Source organism: Salmo salar, chromosome 10 (assembly GCF_965601325.2).
Source record: "Salmo salar chromosome 10, fSalSal1, whole genome shotgun sequence".
Classification (NCBI taxonomy): Eukaryota; Metazoa; Chordata; class Actinopteri; order Salmoniformes; family Salmonidae; genus Salmo; species Salmo salar.
In genome coordinates this window covers 44230754-44250237 of record NC_138300.1, presented here as the reverse complement: position 1 = coordinate 44250237, position 19484 = coordinate 44230754, and the positions used below count along the sequence as shown (strand labels likewise).

Genomic DNA, 19484 nt, shown 5'->3' with positions numbered 1-19484 from the left:
GATAGATGTGCAGAAGATGAGTGTGCAAGTAGTGATACTGGGGTGCAAAGGAGCAGAATAAAAATAAAAAATAACAGTATGGGGGATGAGGTAGTTGGATGGGATATTTACAGATGGGCTGTGTACAGGTGCAGTGATCTGTGAGCTGCACTGACAGCTGGTGCTTAAAGTTAGTGAGGGAGATATGAGTCTCCAGCTTCAGGGATTTTTGCAGTTCGTTCCAGTCACTGGCAGCAGAGAACTGGAAGGAAAGGCGGCCAAAGGAGGAATTGGCTTTGGGGGTAACCAGTGAAATATACCTGCTGGAGCATGTGCTACGGGTGGGTGCTGCTATGGTGACCAGTGAGCTGAGATAAGGTGGGGCTTTACCTAGCAAAGACTTACAGATGACCTGGAGCCAGTGGGTTTGGCAACGAATATGAAGCGAGGGCCAGCCAACAAGAGCATACAGGTCGCAGTGGTGGGTAGTATATGGGGCTTTGGTGACAAAACGGATGGCACTGTGATAGACTGCATCCAATTTGCTGAGTAGTGTTGGAGGCTATTTTGTAAATGACATCGCAAAAGTCAAGAATCAGTAGGATAGTCAGTTTTTTACAAGGGTATGTTTGGCAGCATGAGTGAAGGATGCTTTGTTGCGAAATAGAAAGACGATTCTAGATTTAATATTGGATTGGAGATTCTTAATGTGAGTCTGGAAGGAGAGTTTACAGTCTAACCAGACACCTAGGTATTTGTAGTTGTCCACATATTCTAAGTCAGAACCGTCCAGAGTACTGATGCTGGACGGCGGGCAGGTGCAGGCAGCGATCGGTTGAAGAGCATGCATTTAGTTTTACTTGCATTTAAGAGCAGTTGGAGGCCACAGAAGGAGAGTTGTATGACATTGAAGCTTATGTGGAGGTTAGTTAACACAGTGTCCAAAGAAGAATAAATGATGGTTATTAAGTGATAAGCAGTATTGGGCAGTTACTGCCACTTCTATTGTTTTATTCAGTGTTGTTACAGAATTCAACCCACATAATACATAGTACATTTTATGTTAAAAAACAACAACATTGAAACCGAAATCGAAAACCGTGATCATTTTTTTATTATCAAACCGAAACGACTTCAAAAAGCACTAACCGCTCAGCACTAAAACGCTGTCTCAGGCACTGCTCCAGAATCTCCCATAAGTGTTCAATTGGGTTGAGATGTGGTGACTGAGACGGCCATGGCATATGGTTCACATCATTTTCAAGCTCATCAAACCGTTCAGTGACCACTCATGCCCTGTGGATGGGGGCATTGTCATCCTATGGGGGAATAGCCATGGTAGCGAAAATAATGGGCTGACCAGCATTTTTATACATGACCCTAAGCATGATGAGATGTTAATTGCTTAATTAACTCAGTAACCACACCTGTGTGGAAGCAACTGCTTTCAATACACTTTGTATCCCTCATTTACTCAAGTGTTTCCATTATTTGGACAGTTACCAATACACTAAACCTTCTACATATAGTATAATATTGCAATTAGATCCATGCGATGGGACCTCCCCACTTCCCAGTCTACCTTATCCTGTCTGTTCTCAGAGCCCTGTGTGCCTTTCCACCTGAGTGCTAAGTACAGCCTGACCATAGGCCAGGTGTTGTGGGACGTGAGTCAGGGTGCTACCCTGTACAGCGCTGAGGCAGTGACGGAGGAGGGTCACCTTATTAGCTGCAACACCAGTGACACCTACTGTGCCCTCTACAACATGGCCTGTAGCCAGGTGTACAACGTCACCGTCACCGCACACAACAACATCTGCCAAGGCATGGCTACGTCCAAGTCTATCAACCTCAAGACAGGTGAGTCCCTCTCACCTAGCAATGCACGGCACATAATAATGTATCATTGCGCTCCCATAATACCCTACCCAGCTATAACAACACATAGACCAGTATAATGTACTGTACCACCGTGGCTACTGGATACACTCATATCTTCATATTATATTTTCATTTAAACAGTAGTTAGAAGTTTTTCGAAGCAGCCATACCATCTGCATCGTTATCCATGGTGTCCCTTGTTGTGTGTGTTTCAGAGCCCTGTCCTCCCAACAACGTGGAGACAAGTGTTGACTGCGAGACTGGAACAGGCGCTATTTCCTGGGAGATGAGCGTTGGGGCATTGGGATACATAGCATTCTTCAACGGACGCGATGGAGACTCTCTGTCTTGCCACACCTTGGCACACCACACTTCCTGTAGGGTAGAGGGACTGAACTGTGGCACAGTTTACTACGCCCGCGTCAGAGCCCTGGGAGACACTCTTAATAGCACCGACTCTACCACTGTTCTGCTGGCCTCAGGTCAGTAACATAGCAAGGAAACATTCCTTTAGTGGTGAGTACAGAAACAAATCTGAGATCAGGGACATTATGTCTCAAGCATTTCAGAGAAGGAGAGCTGATTTAGGATCAGGTCCCTCATGTCCATATAATCCTATTGATTATGATCTAAAACGCTAAACTGATCTTAGATCAGTACTCTGAAACACTTGATACATAAAGCCCCAGTATAATTGCCATTAAGAAAATTCACTGGATATAGTAGACAATAGAAAAAAGATAAAGTACTAACAAGTTCCTCCGTCCCGTCCCCAGCTCCCTGTGTCCCCGCCAGCATGGAGGCAGAGGTGGACTGTGATAAGGCCACGGCCCTGGTGACCTGGGGCTGGAGCAATGGAGCCCAGTCCTACATCCTCACTGCTATGGGCAGCGACGGGCACCAGGCCTCCTGCCACACAGAGGAGAACTACTGCAACATGATCGAGCTGGCCTGTGGTGAGGACTACGACCTCACCCTGACCGCCATCAACAACAACTGCCAGGTGGAGACCCTGACTGAGGTCAGCTTCAGCACACGTGAGTAGAGAGCACGGACACAGGAGCCTCAAACACTATTTATAAATAGCGGATTATTGCCGAAAGTTAGTTTTTCACTTGCAATGACTGATATGTTGTAGTTTATCTACCTTAGTTGAATGCACTGACTGTAAATCACTCTGGATAAGAGCGTCTGCTAAAAGACCAAAATGTTAATTAAAGAAATAGAGCTGTGGATACTAAATAGTTTGGCTGTATTACAGAATTGTCATAACTATTGTTGGATGCATGTGCAACACAGTGCTCTAGTATCAACTAGCGCTCATGTGTCATAGAAACCTGTACTGCGGTGCAGGTCTTTAGCCCTGTAATGCCTGTAAGGTAATGTACAATAAGTTACCCTACTGTACAAACTCTCACATGGTCTGTATACTGACTCAATCTGACCTCTGACCCTTAGGTCCCTGTCCCCCCCTGCATGTGGGCGTGGACCTGCAGTGTGGGACCCACACTGCCACCTTGTCCTGGGAGCAGAGAGAAGGGCTGCAGTTCTATGTTGCTAGTGCCACCTCCAGGGCTGGAGGATCTACTGGGTCCTGCAACACTAGCAGCTCTAGCTGCCAGTTCCCTGCTCTGGACTGTGGGGAGACCTACAGCTTCACTGTGACCGCCCACAGCAGCCTGTGTCAGAGTGAACTCAGCAGCACTGTCGAGATCAAGACAGGTAAGACTTTTTCTCCTGGTCCTTCCATGTCAATCTACCTGTCAATCCCCTACTCTTCTACAATCTCTCACTGTTGTCATGTCCCTCTTGCATGTGCCTTATGTTGCTAAATTCTGTGTACATTTGATCAATTACGCCCCTGCCAGCGCTGACAATTCTATGATCAAAGAACAAAAGGTACATACATTTATGTAGCAATATTCTTCATGCTATAAACAATTCAAAAATAAATTCAATAAAGTCACCAACCCAACCTTTCCCTTTTACCTGCGTAGAACCTTGCCAGCCAGACCAGGTGACAGCTACAGGGTCATGTGACAGTGAGACAATGGTGGTTGTGGCGTGGGCCGAGGCCGAGGGGGCGGTGGTCTACATGGTGACGGCCATGGGAGACCTGGGATACATGACAGCGTTCCAGACCAATGAAAGCAGCCTGGAGGCGGAGCTGCCCTGCGGACAGACCTACAGCTTCACTGTGATTGGCCAGGACGAAAGTTGTGATAGTCCAATCAGTGATGCTGCAAAGTTCAGGACTGGTACGTGGAGATATTTAATTACTTCACAGAAATACACTCCTTATGTTTAGAGTTAAGTAAAGCAGGCTACGTATAATCTACTATCATGCTATGTATCTCATAATCTAGATCTAACCTATGTCCGTGCAGGTGCACAGCTCAATTCTGTGTCTCCATGTGTGGGTCTTGATTATGGAAGCACATTCATGCCAAAACAAATCCAAACAAAGACTTTGCATCTGTTTACATACCCTGTCTCCTCCTCCAGCTATGACAGTATGTTGTCTAGGGCCAGGCTATAATTCAATTCAATTGAAGGGAATTTATTGGCATGGGAAACATATGTTTACATTGCCAAAGCAAGTGAAGTGGAATGGATAAACAAAGTGAAATAAACAATAAAAAGTCAACAGTAAATATTACACTTACCCAAGTCTATATGAGTGTAGTGTTGTGTTTCTGTCCCTAGCCCCCTGTGTGCCCCAGCATGTGGAGAGCTACACTGTGTGTGAGAACAGCCTGGGCTCAGTGAGCTGGGCCGAGAGCGAAGGGGCGGAGTCCTACACCGCTGTCGCCGTCGGAACAGACGGCCACACCCACATGTGCACCACCAACTCTACCAGCTGCACCTGGGAGGACCTGCACTGTGGAGACCTCTACACCGTCCACGTCATCTCCAACGACTACCTGTGCAGCAGCTCCCCTAGTAACAGCACCACCGTACGCATAGGTAGGCACGACACACACCTACTCAGTCATACCATTGTCCCAGTTACCTCTTCTCTGTGGCACAGTTTTACCCACCACAGTTACCCACGTCTCCCCCATTGCCCAAATATTCATCCTGTTGGTGTTTAACTGACTTGTTTGTTATCTTCCACAGCTCCCTGCGTGCCCCAGAACCTGGTGCCCACTCTGGACTGTGGCAAGAGGGTTGGCTCCCTGACCTGGGACCTGAGCCACGGTGCAGACTTCTACATGGTGACTGCAGAGACCAACGCTGGCCACAAGGTGGAGCTGAGCACCAATGACACCAACGCTTACATCTCAGAGTTCCAGTGTGGTCAGGAGTACTACCTGTCTGTCCAGGCAGTGGATTCAGAGTGCAGGAGTGCACCCTCCCCCCCTGCAACACTCAGGACAGGTACATAACATCACACCCAGCAACACTCAGGACAGGTACATAACATCACACCCAGCAACACTCAGGACAGGTACATAACATCACACCCAGCCCACCTGCAACACTCAGGACAGGTACATAACATCACACCCAGCCCCTCTGCAACACTCAGGACAGGTACATAACATCACACCCAGCCCACCTGCAACACTCAGGACAGGTACATAACATCACACCCAGCCCACCTGCAACACTCAGGACAGGTACATAACATCACACCCAGCCACCCTGCAACACTCAGGACAGGTACATAACATCACACCCAGCCACCCTGCAACACTCAGGACAGGTACATAACATCACACCCAGACCACCTGCACGACACAGATGTCATACATACACTCACAGACACTGTGTAGAACAATTAATTACAGACAGGTACTGTGACAGGTGCTACACTGTTATTAAGCACACCAATGTAACCGTAAACAAACACAGGTTGCCATTTATTGGGATAAATCTTGTCCTGGAAGCAGCTTTGCAGGGTGGTCACTAGCAGGCCTAGCCACAAAGTCATAAACCTAACCCTAAACTTAACCCTAACCACACAGCTAACCTTATGCCTAACCACACAGCTAACCTTATGCCTAACTATAAACGTAACCCTAACCACACAGCTAACCTTATGCCTAACTATAAACGTAACCCTAACCACACAGCTAACCTTATGCCTAACTATAAACTTAACCCTAACCACACAGCTAACCTTATGCCTAACTATAAACTTAACCCTAACCTTATGCCTAACTATAAACTTAACCCTAACCACACAGCTAACCTTATGCCTAACTATAAACTTAACCCTAACCACACAGCTAACCTTATGCCTAACTATAAACTTAACCCTAACCTTATGCCTAACTATAAACTTAACCCTAACCACACAGCTAACCTTATGCCTAACTATAAACTTAACCCTAACCACACAGCTAACTTTATGCCTAACTATAAATGAAGAACAAAAAGCACATTTTGGCCAATTTTGACTTTGTGGCTGGCCCACCGCTCAGCTCTGCCTCCAGAACAATATTCATCCCAATAAATGTCAACTTGCTAAACAAACATGTCCACTTTCACCAAGCACACCTTAAAGATTTTAATCTGTGCATAACTCATATTCTTTTCATCTTCCCTCCTTCAGAGCCCTGCAATCCCACCTCCATCTCTAGCACGATGGACTGTCTCTCCAACATCGCCGTGGTAACGTGGGCGGTGTCTGAGGGCGGAGCCGAGTACTACACCACCACGGTGGAACACGAGGACGGCCAATCAAAGAGCTGCATGTCGTCCAGCTTCCAGTGCGGCATGCCCGACCTGCGCTGTGGCCAGAACTATACCGTTACCGTCACCGCATCCAACCAACATTGTCACTCCGACCCCAGTGTTGTCAACACCCTGACCACAGGTGAGACAGACCACCGGACACTTTAACCGAAGAGAGAGAGACCAGACTAGCAGAAGAGAGGTCCTTGCACCACTAACAAACTAAGAGGCCATGCTAACCCGTGATAGAAATAAACATGTCCCATATGGACCAGAGACCAGGCAGGCTACAGAGGTCTCTGAATCCACATCCAAAGGCTACCAAAACGCATATGTTCCCTCTCAAAAGATTAACCCTTCTCGGTCCCACTCCACAGTTCCCTGCGTCCCTACCCATGTTGTGGCCGTTATGGATTGTTCTGACAACACAGCCGCAGTGACCTGGAGCCCCACCCAGGGCGCGCTGTCCTACAGAGCCGTGGCTCAGAGCCCCCGCGGCGCCATCTCCTCCTGCGAGAGCACTGACCCACAATGCATCCTAGCCAATCTGACCTGCGGAGTGCCCTACACCGTGCAGGTGTTGGCGGTGAACGAGCGCTGCTCCAGCCTGCCCAGCCACATGGCAGAGTTCCAGACAGGTGAGATACTGAACACACCAGGTAGTAGCTGTACACTGCATACACAGTCAGAACACAGAGCACATAGTAGGTCTAAGTGTACTCAACAGGTCAAACAGCCCAGGTTGATACTGTAGAAGTTCCGGCCGATGGAAAAATCACCTCATCTCACCTTTAGTCTCACCCAAACACCTTCTATATAATTCTCTCATTTACGGTGGGTCTTCCACGCTCTAGTGTCTACCAATGTACTATTCTCCCTGTATCACTTTCCCACTCATACGACGCTCCTCTCCCCTGCAGTCCCCTGTACCCCTGAGATCACTGGGGTTCTCCTGGACTGCTACACAGACTCAGCTCTGCTGGGGTGGGCCTACGCTGAGGGAGCTGTGTCCTACACCGCCACAGCTCAGTCCGGGGACGAACAGACAGCCACCTGCAACACAAACCTCACCAACTGTCAACTTATGGAGCTAGCCTGTGGACAGACATACACTGTCACCTTGAGGGCATCTGATGGCCAGTGTGACAGCTTCCAGAGCACCAGTGTGAAAGTGTCATCAGGTGAGTTAACTATACTAGACACAACAACTATCATTATACAATGCAGATGCCAGGAGACAATTATGTGAGAGAGATCACTGATCCAGCATACCGTAATAACTCATCAGCATCGAGTTGAAAAAGATTAGTATATTAATGCTATTGTTAGCATTAACATTCATGCAGTTCTCATTTCAAGTGAATGCATCATAAAAGTTAATGTTAGCAATGTGAATATTGGTCTCTCTCTCTCTCCTCCTCTCCTCTCCTCTCCCTTCCCAGTCCCCTGTCCTCCCCAGGCTGTTGTATCGCAGCTTAACTGTTTAGCTAACTCAGCCCGTGTTGAGTGGAAGGCCAGCAGTGGAGTAGACTCCTACACCGTCCAGGCTATGAGCATGGAGGGAGACGTGACCGGCTGCAAGACCGATGGAAACGTCTGTTCCATATCGGACCTCGTCTGCGGCTCCACCTACAACATCAGTGTCAACGCCATAAACAAGGAGTGCAACGTATCAGAGAGCGCCATCATACAGATGCAGACAGGTTAGTCCCGCCCCTGACGATAACACATCCTCTCCTGTGACCTGTCACCCTCTCATTCCAACCGTGTGTTTATACTATATACATTACTTACTGTAACTGTCACGGTGGATGTAACTGTCACGGTGGATGTAACTGTCACGGTGGATGTAACTGTCACGGTGGATGTAACTGTCACGGTGTATGTAACTGTCACGGTGTATGTAACTGTGTACTCTCTCTCCTTCTCTCTCAGTGCCCTGTGTACCTGAGCAGTTGGAGGCCAATATGGACTGTGACTCTGGCTCTGTGTCCGTATCTTGGGAGCCTAGCAACGGTGCCACCTCCTACACAGCTGTTGCCCAGGGCAACGGTGGCTACGCATCATCATGCAACAGCAGTGACACCTCTTGCCAGTTCCCTGAGCTGCTGTGTGGCCTGTCCTACAGTATCACCGTTCAAGCCTCTGACGATGTGTGTAACAGCGCAGACAGCAGCGCCGTACAACTCAACACATGTAAGGTCGTCACTCTTCATGTACCATTTAGTGTACCGGGACACAGGTATATTCATTATAATAGAGAACAGCTGCACACACCTACTGGTGGGTAACTTCATGTAGCCAGACACTCAGCTTCAATGCAATTGATTGAATGTTTGAGCAACGTTTGGGCAATGTTTGGGCAGCAAGCTGCCATTGTTAGGGTTTCGTCTGGGTTGTCACACACCACAGATTATTGCAGCTGGCCCCAGTATTTCCAGAGCCCTATATTCCCCTCTAACTGGGTATGTTTTCTGCAGTAGATTCCTTTCTAACCTCTAAGGGTTTCTCTGTGTGCAGTACTCTGTGAGCCCCAGAATGTCAGTGCTCAGATGGAGTGCGGAAGCAATGCTGGACTGGTGTCATGGGAACAGGGAGAGCTTGTGTCTTCCTACCTGGTGCGTGCGGTTAGCTCCGACGGACACCGGACCCAGTGTGACAGCAACGCCACCAGCTGCAGACTACCCAGCATGCACTGTGGCCAACAGTACAACCTAACCGTCACAGCCCAGGACGGGAGGTGTGACAACAGCAATGCATACCTGACCCTGCAGTCTGGTAGGTTATTGATTGATTGATTGGTTAATGGAGACTGATAGTTCAAAAGATGCCACAATACATAAGAGTACATCAGAATACGGAGACAATTACAATGTTCTTCCATTCTCTCTCTCCTCCCTGTCTCTTTTCAGTCCCCTGTAACCCCACCAACGTGCAGGCATCCCTCCAGTGCCTCTCTAACTCTGCAGCAGTGACATGGGAGCAGGCCAGCGGCGCGGTGTTGTACCAGGCTGTTGGCACAACAGATGGAGGTCACCAGGCGATGTGTAACAACAGTCAGACACACTGTGATCTGAGCGGACTGCAGTGTGGACAGACCTACAACGTCACTGTGGTCTCCAAAGACAACACCTGCAGCAGCGTAGACAGCGACACGGCACACGTCAGGACGGGTAAAGGGAGAATTGACCTCTACATTATAGCAGATCGGAGTTCTAATTATTCAATCTTGTTCAGTGGGCAGCTCTGCCTTGATGCAGAAACAAATGTGACACCACTATAGGCTTAGAAACCTCCTGTGATTATCACTAGCCTCCTCCGTCTCTCCTCGCAGCTCCCTGCCCTTCCCAGGACGTGGCTGTGGATGTACAGTGTGCCGCCGGCTCCATGATGGTCACATGGTCCGCCAACCCTAACGCCGAATCCTTCCATGTGATGGCTGTGACCAGCGGCTCCACCGACCTGTCATGTGACTCCAGAGGTCATCCAATAAGAACCGGGTGTTCCATTGAGAACCTTCCATGTGGACACCTCTACAGCGTCACGGTTACCTCCATCAGAGGTGGCTGTAAGAGCAAAGTCAGTGGCGCCGTAGCGGTGTCCTCAGGTAAGACCAGAACACAGGTGACACCCACACTGCATTCATAGGGAGTGTTACACACACACTGCATTCATAGGGAGTGTTACACACACACTGCATTCATAGGGAGTGTTACACACACACTGCATTCATAGGGAGTGTTACACACACACTGCATTCATAGGGAGTGTTACACACACACTGCATTCATAGGGAGTGTTACACACACACACTGCATTCATAGGGAGTGTTACACACACACTGCATTCATAGGGAGTGTTACACACACACTGCATTCATAGGGAGTGTTACACACACACTGCATTGATAGGGGAGTGTTACACACACACTGCATTCATAGGGAGTGTTACACACACTGTCTCCAGGAGGAACAAGATTATTCCATCCACACCTGCTGTGTAGACCAGAACTGAACGAAAAGAAACACTCCTTTTTATGTGTGTGCTTTTCCCTTTTCTCCATGGAAGTAGAACAGTAGAACAAACAGTAGAACAAACAGTAGAACAGTAAAACAGTAGAACAGTAAAACAGTAGAACAAACAGTAGAACAGTAGAACAAACAGTAGAACAAACAGTAGAACAGTAAAACAGTAGAACAAACAGTAGAACAGTAGAACAAACAGTAGAACTAACAGTAGAACAGTAAAACAGTAGAACAAACAGTAGAACAGTAGAACAAACAGTAAAACAGTAGAATAAACAGTAGAACAGTAAAACAAACAGTAGAATAAACAGTAGAACAGTAAAACAAACAGTAGAATAAACAGTAGAACAGTAAAACAAACAGTAGAATAAACAGTAGAACAGTAGAACAAACAGTAGAACAGTAGAACAAACAGTAGAACTAACAGTAGAACAGTAAAACAGTAGAACAAACAGTAGAACAGTAGAACAAACAGTAGAACAGTAAAACAGTAGAATAAACAGTAGAACAGTAAAACAAACAGTAGATTAAACAGTAGAACAGTAAAACAAACAGTAGAACAAACAGTAGAACAAACAGTAGAACAGTAAAACAAACAGTAGAACAAACAGTAGAACAGTAGAACAAACAGTAGAACAAACAGTAGAACAAACAGTAGAACAGTAAAACAAACAGTAGAACAAACAGTAGAACAGTAGAACAAACAGTAGAACAAACAGTAGAACAAACAGTAGAACAAACAGTAGAACAGTAAAACAAACAGTAGAATAAACAGTAGAACAGTAAAACAAACAGTAGATTAAACAGTAGAACAGTAAAACAAACAGTAGAACAAACAGTAGAACTAACAGTAGAACAAACAGTACCATAAAAACCTTTCTTTCTCCCCTTCCACAGCTCCATGTGTCCCCCAGAATGCTAAAGGTAGTCTGGACTGTATTTCTAACTCTGTCTGGGTGTCTTGGGATGCCTCCACCGGGGCTCAGACATACACAGTCCTGGCCAACGGCGGCGGAGGTGTTAACTCCACCTGCACTTCTTCTTCTACTGCCTGTAATGTGCCTGACCTGGCCTGCGGAACCCAGTACACCTTCCATGTGACTGCTGTCAACACACACTGTCAGAGCTCACCCAGTAATACCTTCCAGATCGAGACAGGTACGTTACACACTGTCAGAGCTCACCCAGTAATATCTTCCAGATCGAGACAGGTACGTTACACACTGTCAGAGCTCACCCAGTAATACCTTCCAGATCGAGACAGGTACGTTACACTCTAGCTGTTCTTTATGATTTTGTGCTCAGACTCAGGTGCAAATCAAATTCCGTTCAGTTCATGGGCAATAAAATATTCATTTATAAATGACCTCACAGTAGTCTTAACTGTCCTATCTCCTAACCTGACTGTTCTCTGGCAGTGTACAGTCTGTGACTCTATAACTGAACTACCTTTCTTCTCTTCAGGTCCTTGCGCCCTGAAAACCATCACCGCGGTGAACACATGCCATAGCAGCAGTATCGTGGTTAGCTGGGAGCATACAGAGTTATCTCCTACCATCGTGGCGACGGCAGAGGGACAAGACCAATCCATGTTCACCTGTAACAGCACGTCCACTTCCTGTGAGCTCATGGGAGTGCGATGCGGCATGCACTACACCATCATCGTCTCCGTCCCCTCCGACAAGTGCAGCACCTTGAGGAGCCCACCCAAAAAGATCAACACAGGTAACTAGACCACTTCACCACTAGGACACCTTACTCTTGGTCAACACAGGTAGCTAAAGTTCTCCACCACGACAGAATAATCAACATAGGAAGCTGGAGTTCTCCACCACGACAACAGGACATATTAGGATACATTAGTCATGGTCAACACAGGAAGTAAAAAGTACCCCACCACTATATTGTGACGCATAAAGATACATTACCCATGGTCAACACAGGAAGTAAAAAGTACCCCACCACTATATTGTGACGTATAAAGATTCATTACCCATGGTCAACACAGGAAGTAAAAAGTACCCCACCACTATATTGTGACGTATAAAGATGCATTACCCATGGTCAACACAGGAAGTAAAAAGTACCCCACCACTATATTGTGACGTATAAAGATGCATTACCCATGGTCAACACAGGAAGTAAAAAGTACCCCACCACTATATTGTGACGTATAAAGATGCATTACCCATGGTCAACACAGGAAGTAAAAAGTACCCCACCACTATATTGTGACGTATAAAGATGCATTACCCATGGTCAACACAGGAAGTAAAAAGTACCCCACCACTATATTGTGACGTATAAAGATGCATTACCCATGGTCAACACAGGAAGTAAAAAGTACCCCACCACTATATTGTGACGTATAAAGATGCATTACCCATGGTTGACGAGAAACAGCACATAATAAAGCAAAATCAACAATGATTGCAATCAATACTGATCAACACACTAAGTGCTCTACACCAGAAATACTGAATACAGAGAGACTGTATTACTGAGGGGGTTGTTACTAGCTATCCCAATATCCTGATACTTTCCTTCTAACCTCTGCCTCCAGCTCCCTGTGTCCCTGAGGATGTGACAGTGGTAGCGTCCTGCAAGGCAGAAGGTACAGTGGTGTCCTGGGCTCACTCCTTGGTGGCCCAGTCCTACCTCCTCACCGCCACCAGCCGAGGTGGCGACGTCCGCACCTGTAACAGCTCTGTGAACAAATGTACCCTGGCTAAGCTCCACTGTGGTCAGCCCTACACATTCAGCGTGACCGCCAGCACCAGCACCTGCACCAGCCAGGCCAGCCCCAACGTCACCTTCAGCACAGGTACAGGGACATTATGATACAGCAGATCAGTACAGTATTCTCTGTTCAGTATATACAGTATTTAAGAACATGGATCGAAGGGAATATTTTGTTCCGAAGGATCAGACAATTGACATCAAATACCCGATTATTCGATCCAAATGTTCCTTTTGATCAATGTTCCTTTGATGCACTTCTCATCAAGTACACCATCCCTCCTTTTATACTGACTTTAAAAACTCCAATCTGCTATAATGTAGAGGTAATCTGTAACATAACATTGCTGTTGTATTCAAGTAACATTGCACTGCACCATTGTTATAACATTGCATCTATTCTCTTCTCCCAGTGCCCTGTGACCCCATTGGCCTGTCCGTTCATGTCCAGTGTGAGACTAGCTCAGGCGTGCTGTCCTGGTCCCCCAGCCAGGGCTCTGTGGGGTACTACGGCTTTGCCCAGTCTGAGGATGGGGACATGCTGTACTGTGACAGCATGGACACGTCCTGCACAATCCAGGGTCTTGACTGTGGAGCCATGTACAACTTCTCTGTGCTGGCCTCTGATGGAGCCTGCAACAGCTCGTACAGCCAACCCCTGCTTGAGGGAGCAGGTAATAACCCATCCAGTTCTTTCAGCTAGAGATGGTTGAGGAGTAGAGTTAGTGAATGAATGACATCAGGAGGACAGGGAACACTGCATACAGTACAATGTATTCAAACGGTCTAATCAGATACTGGCTAACTAATATAGAGATGAATGCAATAGTATAGATTCTAATGATCTTGATTTCTTCTCTCTATCCTTTCTAACCTCCTTCCTCTCTCCTTCTAGCCCCCTGCGCCCCTGCCACCGTGCGGAACCGCATGCGACTGATCGGCAAGACCCACTTTGCCCGTACCTCCTGGAGTGCGGTCGTCTGCCCCAATGTCGAGTACCTGGTTGAGATGACCGGCAGTATCCTGGATGACCCGCAGGCCATGTTCGATGTCTCGTCCTATTGGATGAAGTACACCTTCTTTGAGTTGGCCCTGCCCTGTGGCTCCTCCTACAGTCTGACAGTCCGTACCAGGAACTCTGCCGGAACCAGCAAGCCCTCCACCCCCGTTACCGGGACAACAGGTATGTTAACTAAACAGGGAGCCATAAGGGTTTGAATGTGGACACTGATTTAATATTATAATGGAAATGCAAATGATCAGCAATGCAACTGAATTCAGTCTGTCTATTCTGAGGATAATGTGACCTTAGTCTATAAAAAGAGTGTGACAGTTTTGGCTGGGAAGTTACTTCTGCCCTGAGGTGGGGGATTATCCTGAGAGTAGGGCTGAGGGATGTTATTCCAGAGTTGACATTACTAAAACAACCCTTTCCCTTCCAGCTCCCTGCGCACCTCTGGCCGTGAACTACACGGGTGACAACTTGCCTGCCATGCTGTCCTGGGAGGCTGCAGTGCTCGCCACACAGTACACCGTCTACGTCGTGACCGGAGACGGCCGCACGCAGGTGTGTTCCACCACGGAACTGTCCTGTCAGCTTAATAACGTCCAGCCAGGCGCCATCGAGGTTACCGCTAGCAACGCTGTGGGAGAGAGCGTCCCCACCAAAGACATCAACGGTGAGATGGGAAAATATGAGACAGAAGGAAAAGATTCATAGTAGGCAAATTAGGCTACATTTGGACATTGTTTTGCCTGTTTTTATCAGTGATTCCAAGTGAATCCAACCACACTGTGATGAATAAACCAATATGGATGATGATCAATATCTACTGCACATGGTGTTGTGCTTGTATTCAAGCTTTCAATAACACATTCTGTCTCTGATCCTCTTTCTCAGGGCCATCAAATCGCCACAGAAGAGATTTGGGGATGGCAAAGCCTGCCATGTTTGCTGACTTCCGCATCAGAGGTGAGCACATTCTCAAACTGCCATGCCATCTCTAATCTTTGCACCATATATGCATAATTATATTCCTCACACTCTCAAAATAGTTCATGTCTAGTCTACAAATATGCTAAAGGTCAAACAAATAGTGAAATCAATGGTTTATAATAACATTACTTTTCCTCCTTCCCTTCACAGAGGAGCTGTCCGAACCCAAGGTGCTAGTTGCTACGGTAACAGGTGTTTCCCTGCACATGGAGTGGGCACCGGTGAGGGACGCCACCCTCTACACCATTATCATCGTCCAAGAAGACACACCCTCCAGACGCCAGGTGCTGACCGTCTCTGAAGAGCTGACCAATGTGAACGACCTCGAGCCCTCCACAAGATACTGCATCTTCGTCTCGGCCAAGAACGAACACACCCAGAGCAACTACTCCAAGGAGTGTGTCACTACTGGAGTCCCCATGTGATTGGCTTGACTTTCACCCCAACCAAATGGACATTACGGTTACCAGGGCAACCACCAATCGATGTAGTGTAAAGAAAATCATCAGTGACTGCTTCCTGTCTCTAGAAGTAAACACCCAAGGCAGAAGAGAGGCTTTTCAACAGACTGAGGGACAGGGAGGGGTTACTGTTGTTAAGCATAAATTACTATCACAAAAGGCAGTCTTTATCGCATAGATGATCCTACTAAAGCTATGTTATTTTCGATTAACTTGAAAGCTGAAATGTGGTATTTTTTAGTTATTTTATACATTGAAAATACTTTTTAGAGCTAGGTATGATTTTCTTGTTTTTTTGTAGTCGATAAGATAGCAGCATGTGTCTTTATAATGTGTAGTTCTTTGAAAAAAGTATGACTAAAAATTTATTTTTATTTATCTTAAAATTGTTATATTTTTGAGACCTAAACGAACAACACTTTTCTGTCCACTAAATGTATTTTAGATTATTCTGCTGGTTGTATACATCATTTGATTTGAAACAAAGAAAAAGTAGATCAAGAGAGCAAATAAATGCTATCAAGCAAGTAGTAATTTATGAAGCAATATTTTTGTTAACCATACAGTATGTGTTCTATCTGATGTACTATACATCTTGTCTCAAAACTATAGCTACAATAGCTCTTTTTATATCAAGAACAGATTTAAGGAATAAAAGTATGTGAAACATTAAAATAGTTATTCTCCATAAAGAGAGCATAAGATATCAAAATCCTGGGTCTTTCACTTGGCAGCTATCATTGTATCCATTATATATAACAGCCAATGATGACTCCTCATCTATTATCTACAGTAGTTATATGGGAGTCTGGATGATGGGAGTCAGTACTTTTGATTTCATGTACTGTAGGAAACATTTCTGCATGGAGCCGAAAGACAAGTTAGAATGTTGAACCCGGACCATTCAGCAGACAGGTCAACTGATATCTGAGGATCAGCAGACTCTCAAACAAATGGACATACTTGATGCCTCCTGTGAGACCCATGTGAACATCCCTGGTTCAGATTCTTCTTTCTTGTCATCGAACCAAGGCTATAGAAAAACAAACAATCAAATATAACACATGCATCAATAACTGGGAAGAATTAACATTTAATCCATGGAATAAAGTTAAAAAACTTTACAAAAATAGATCAAATCCGAACTATGCTGTAGCCTATTATTTTGGCCAGGGTTCCCCAAACTCGGATTTAGTCCACAGGAACTGTCATTGATTCAGAGAGATGTTGCGCGATTCGACCTCTAGCAGCAGTGTTTCAAGTAGTAACTAGTTAATTGTTTATGATGAACACGATATTTACTCCACCATTGTGCATACAACGATACGAATTTGTCATCGACTTCGTCAAAAAGAACAAACCCCAAAAGGTACTGTATAAAACTACTTTGCGTGGTTGTTCAGTTGTGGCTGCCGTCTAAACAACCCACATGTAACGTTAGCTAGCTAGCTAATCGCAGAACTACACGGTATAGATGCAGACCGTCTTTGGCCTGCCTTATGTTGAAGTTATGTTTAAAGTCTGACCCCCTAATTGAAAATAAATGGGGAAAACTATCACAACTTGTCAACTTATCTGTAATAGGCCCATTACAACTGTATTTTCTGTGTGCTTGTCCATTCTCTTCTTCAGGTGGTAGACTTGGGATGCAATGACTGCACTCTCCTTAGGAAGCTGAAGTTTCACAAAGAAATTGAACTGCTTGCTGGACTGGACATTGACAGTGCAGTTATCAGGGATAACATGTGTGTTTTATTAAGTTATTTCAACAAATAAAATATATTGTCCATTGATTTGTGAGATCCTATCCTATGACCTAGGCCTATCTTTGTGAGACTGTAATACACACACACCTACCTGTTTTAATTTATCATAACCTAAACTAAGAACCTTTACAATTAAATCCTGAGCAGGTATGAACTGGCACCGATTCCAACTGACTACCTGCAGCCAGGTGATCATCCCCTGACCATTGAGCTGTACCAGGGGTCAGTCACAGAGAGGGATCCCCGCACCAAAGGATTTGATCTGGTGACGAGTATTGAGCTGTAAGTGACAGGAAGTCTGGGTGACTATGGGAGGGATTAGCCTCAGACAATGTTTTCCTACTTTGTCTGATACTGTATTGTATGAGCACCAACATACGGGTACATCAATTCCATGTTGATTGCCACATAAGGGTTCATGTGCCCTTCAATATTGCCATGGTATTTTATGTTAACCACAAACCTGATCTCTCTACAGCATTGAGCACCTACAGTTTGAGGATGTGGATAGGTTCACTGAGGTTGTATTTGGCTACATGGCCCCAGTAGCAGCGATCATTAGCACTCCAAACGCTGACTTCAACCCCCTGCTCCCCGGGCTGACAGGGTTTAGACACTACGACCACAAATTTGAGTGGACTAAAGTAGAGTTTCAGACCTGGTATGTGTACATTACCATGCAGTCAGTATGTCTGTATTTTAATCATCATTCTAAAAAAATATACATTTATTTTTCTTATTTGTACTTAGTTTGCACTCACCCTCTCTCCGTCTTCTCCATCCATCCATCCCGCTCTCCCAGGGCTCTGAAGGTGTGCAGAGAGTTTGGTTATGTGGTGGCGTTTACAGGTGTAGGACAGATACCGGCCCAGGAGGAGAGCATCGGGTTCTGCTCTCAAATCGGAGTGTTTCAGATAGACAGGTCAGGAGGTGACGCACCACGTCTGCAAAATAATGTGGCAGAGGAGCATCTTCCTTACAGACTGGTGAGAAGGAGGCACAGATGGGGTCTACTCTTGTTTAATCCTGTCTCATTACCTGTGTGATCAGAGATCAAAGTATCAGTGTCACTTGGTTTTTGCATGCGTTTCAGAAAGTGGTCAGTGAGAATAAAATAGGCCCCTCTGTCCTAACCTATTTCCCTTACCCTTTCTCTCCATCCCTCATACTCCAGCTATACAACGTGGTGTACCCAAGCCTGTGTGACAGCAATATCTTCCAGAGGACCCTGGTGAATGAGGTCCTGTACTGGGCTGAGACCCTGAAGCGAGTGTGGCTGGAGGAGACATGTGGAGTGGGGGAGGTAGAATCAGAACAGACAGATGAAGAAGAGGGTTGTTCGAGAGAAGGAATGGACAGAGAGGAGAGTAAGACAGGTGAAGAACAGGCAGACAGGGAGCGAGTGGAGGCGGGTGGTAGAGGGTTTGAGGTAGAGAATGTGGAGGTGGGGGGAGAGGGTAGAACAGACATGGGACAGGAGGAGCCCTACAGAGAAGGTCAGTCTGTGTGTGTCCCCTTGGTCAGGTTGTGCTCCTGCCCCAGAGTGCAGGCTCTGAGTGGGACAGTCCAGCGTCTCACAAAGTTCCTACTGGAGGACTCTAGAGTACATCTAACCAACGATGGCACTGCCGTGGTGTTGGTGGACAGCGATGATGAAGATTTGGAGTGTGATGAGAACTGTGATAACACAGGGACAGGTCGGTTCTTGGTCAGTAGTGTGGAGAACGAGGACTGGGAGACAGAGCTTGGTCAGTAGTGTGGAGAACAAGGACTGGGAGACAGAGCTTGGGTGACCTTTGTCATATAAGGAGTGTATTCTTTGATGTACTAGTGGTGCAGATTTTCTTTTACCCTGGCAATATACAGTTCTAGAACTAGGGGCCATCAGATAAGATTCAACCATATCCTTAAATGAGGAAGGAACATGTTCCTAATAAAATGTCATGAGAATATA

General features: G+C 46.2%; 4 protein-coding genes across 4 annotated transcripts; all 4 read left to right on the top strand.

The window, feature by feature from the left end:
- Positions 1-1453: 1453 nt before the first annotated feature.
- Positions 1454-2363, top strand: LOC145858545 (fibronectin type III domain-containing protein 7). The gene is made up of 2 exons (XM_082956597.1): positions 1454-1839; positions 2076-2363. Exons 1-2 carry the CDS (start codon positions 1530-1532, stop codon positions 2348-2350), a joined length of 585 nt encoding a protein of 194 aa, XP_082812723.1. The 5' UTR covers positions 1454-1529; the 3' UTR covers positions 2351-2363.
- Positions 2364-2656: 293 nt separating this feature from the next.
- Positions 2657-11929, top strand: LOC106560443 (fibronectin type III domain-containing protein 7). Its single transcript, XM_014123350.3, has 14 exons — positions 2657-2897; positions 3319-3582; positions 3858-4118; positions 4567-4827; positions 4981-5241; positions 6422-6685; positions 6921-7181; positions 7464-7724; positions 7986-8246; positions 8479-8739; positions 9064-9321; positions 9456-9716; positions 9878-10150; positions 11466-11929. The coding sequence occupies exons 1-14, from the start codon at positions 2657-2659 to the stop codon at positions 11810-11812; spliced, it is 3735 nt and encodes a 1244-aa protein (XP_013978825.3). The 3' UTR covers positions 11813-11929.
- On the top strand, positions 11858-16317 carry LOC145858552 (fibronectin type III domain-containing protein 7-like). The gene is made up of 8 exons (XM_082956603.1): positions 11858-11879; positions 12033-12293; positions 13132-13392; positions 13721-13981; positions 14203-14490; positions 14750-14986; positions 15208-15279; positions 15454-16317. Exons 1-8 carry the CDS (start codon positions 11858-11860, stop codon positions 15726-15728), a joined length of 1677 nt encoding a protein of 558 aa, XP_082812729.1. The 3' UTR covers positions 15729-16317.
- Positions 16318-16558: 241 nt separating this feature from the next.
- henmt1 (HEN methyltransferase 1) lies at positions 16559-19484 on the top strand. Its single transcript, XM_014123346.3, has 6 exons — positions 16559-17133; positions 17397-17509; positions 17678-17812; positions 18009-18191; positions 18333-18516; positions 18705-19484. Exons 1-6 carry the CDS (start codon positions 17047-17049, stop codon positions 19284-19286), a joined length of 1284 nt encoding a protein of 427 aa, XP_013978821.3. The 5' UTR covers positions 16559-17046; the 3' UTR covers positions 19287-19484.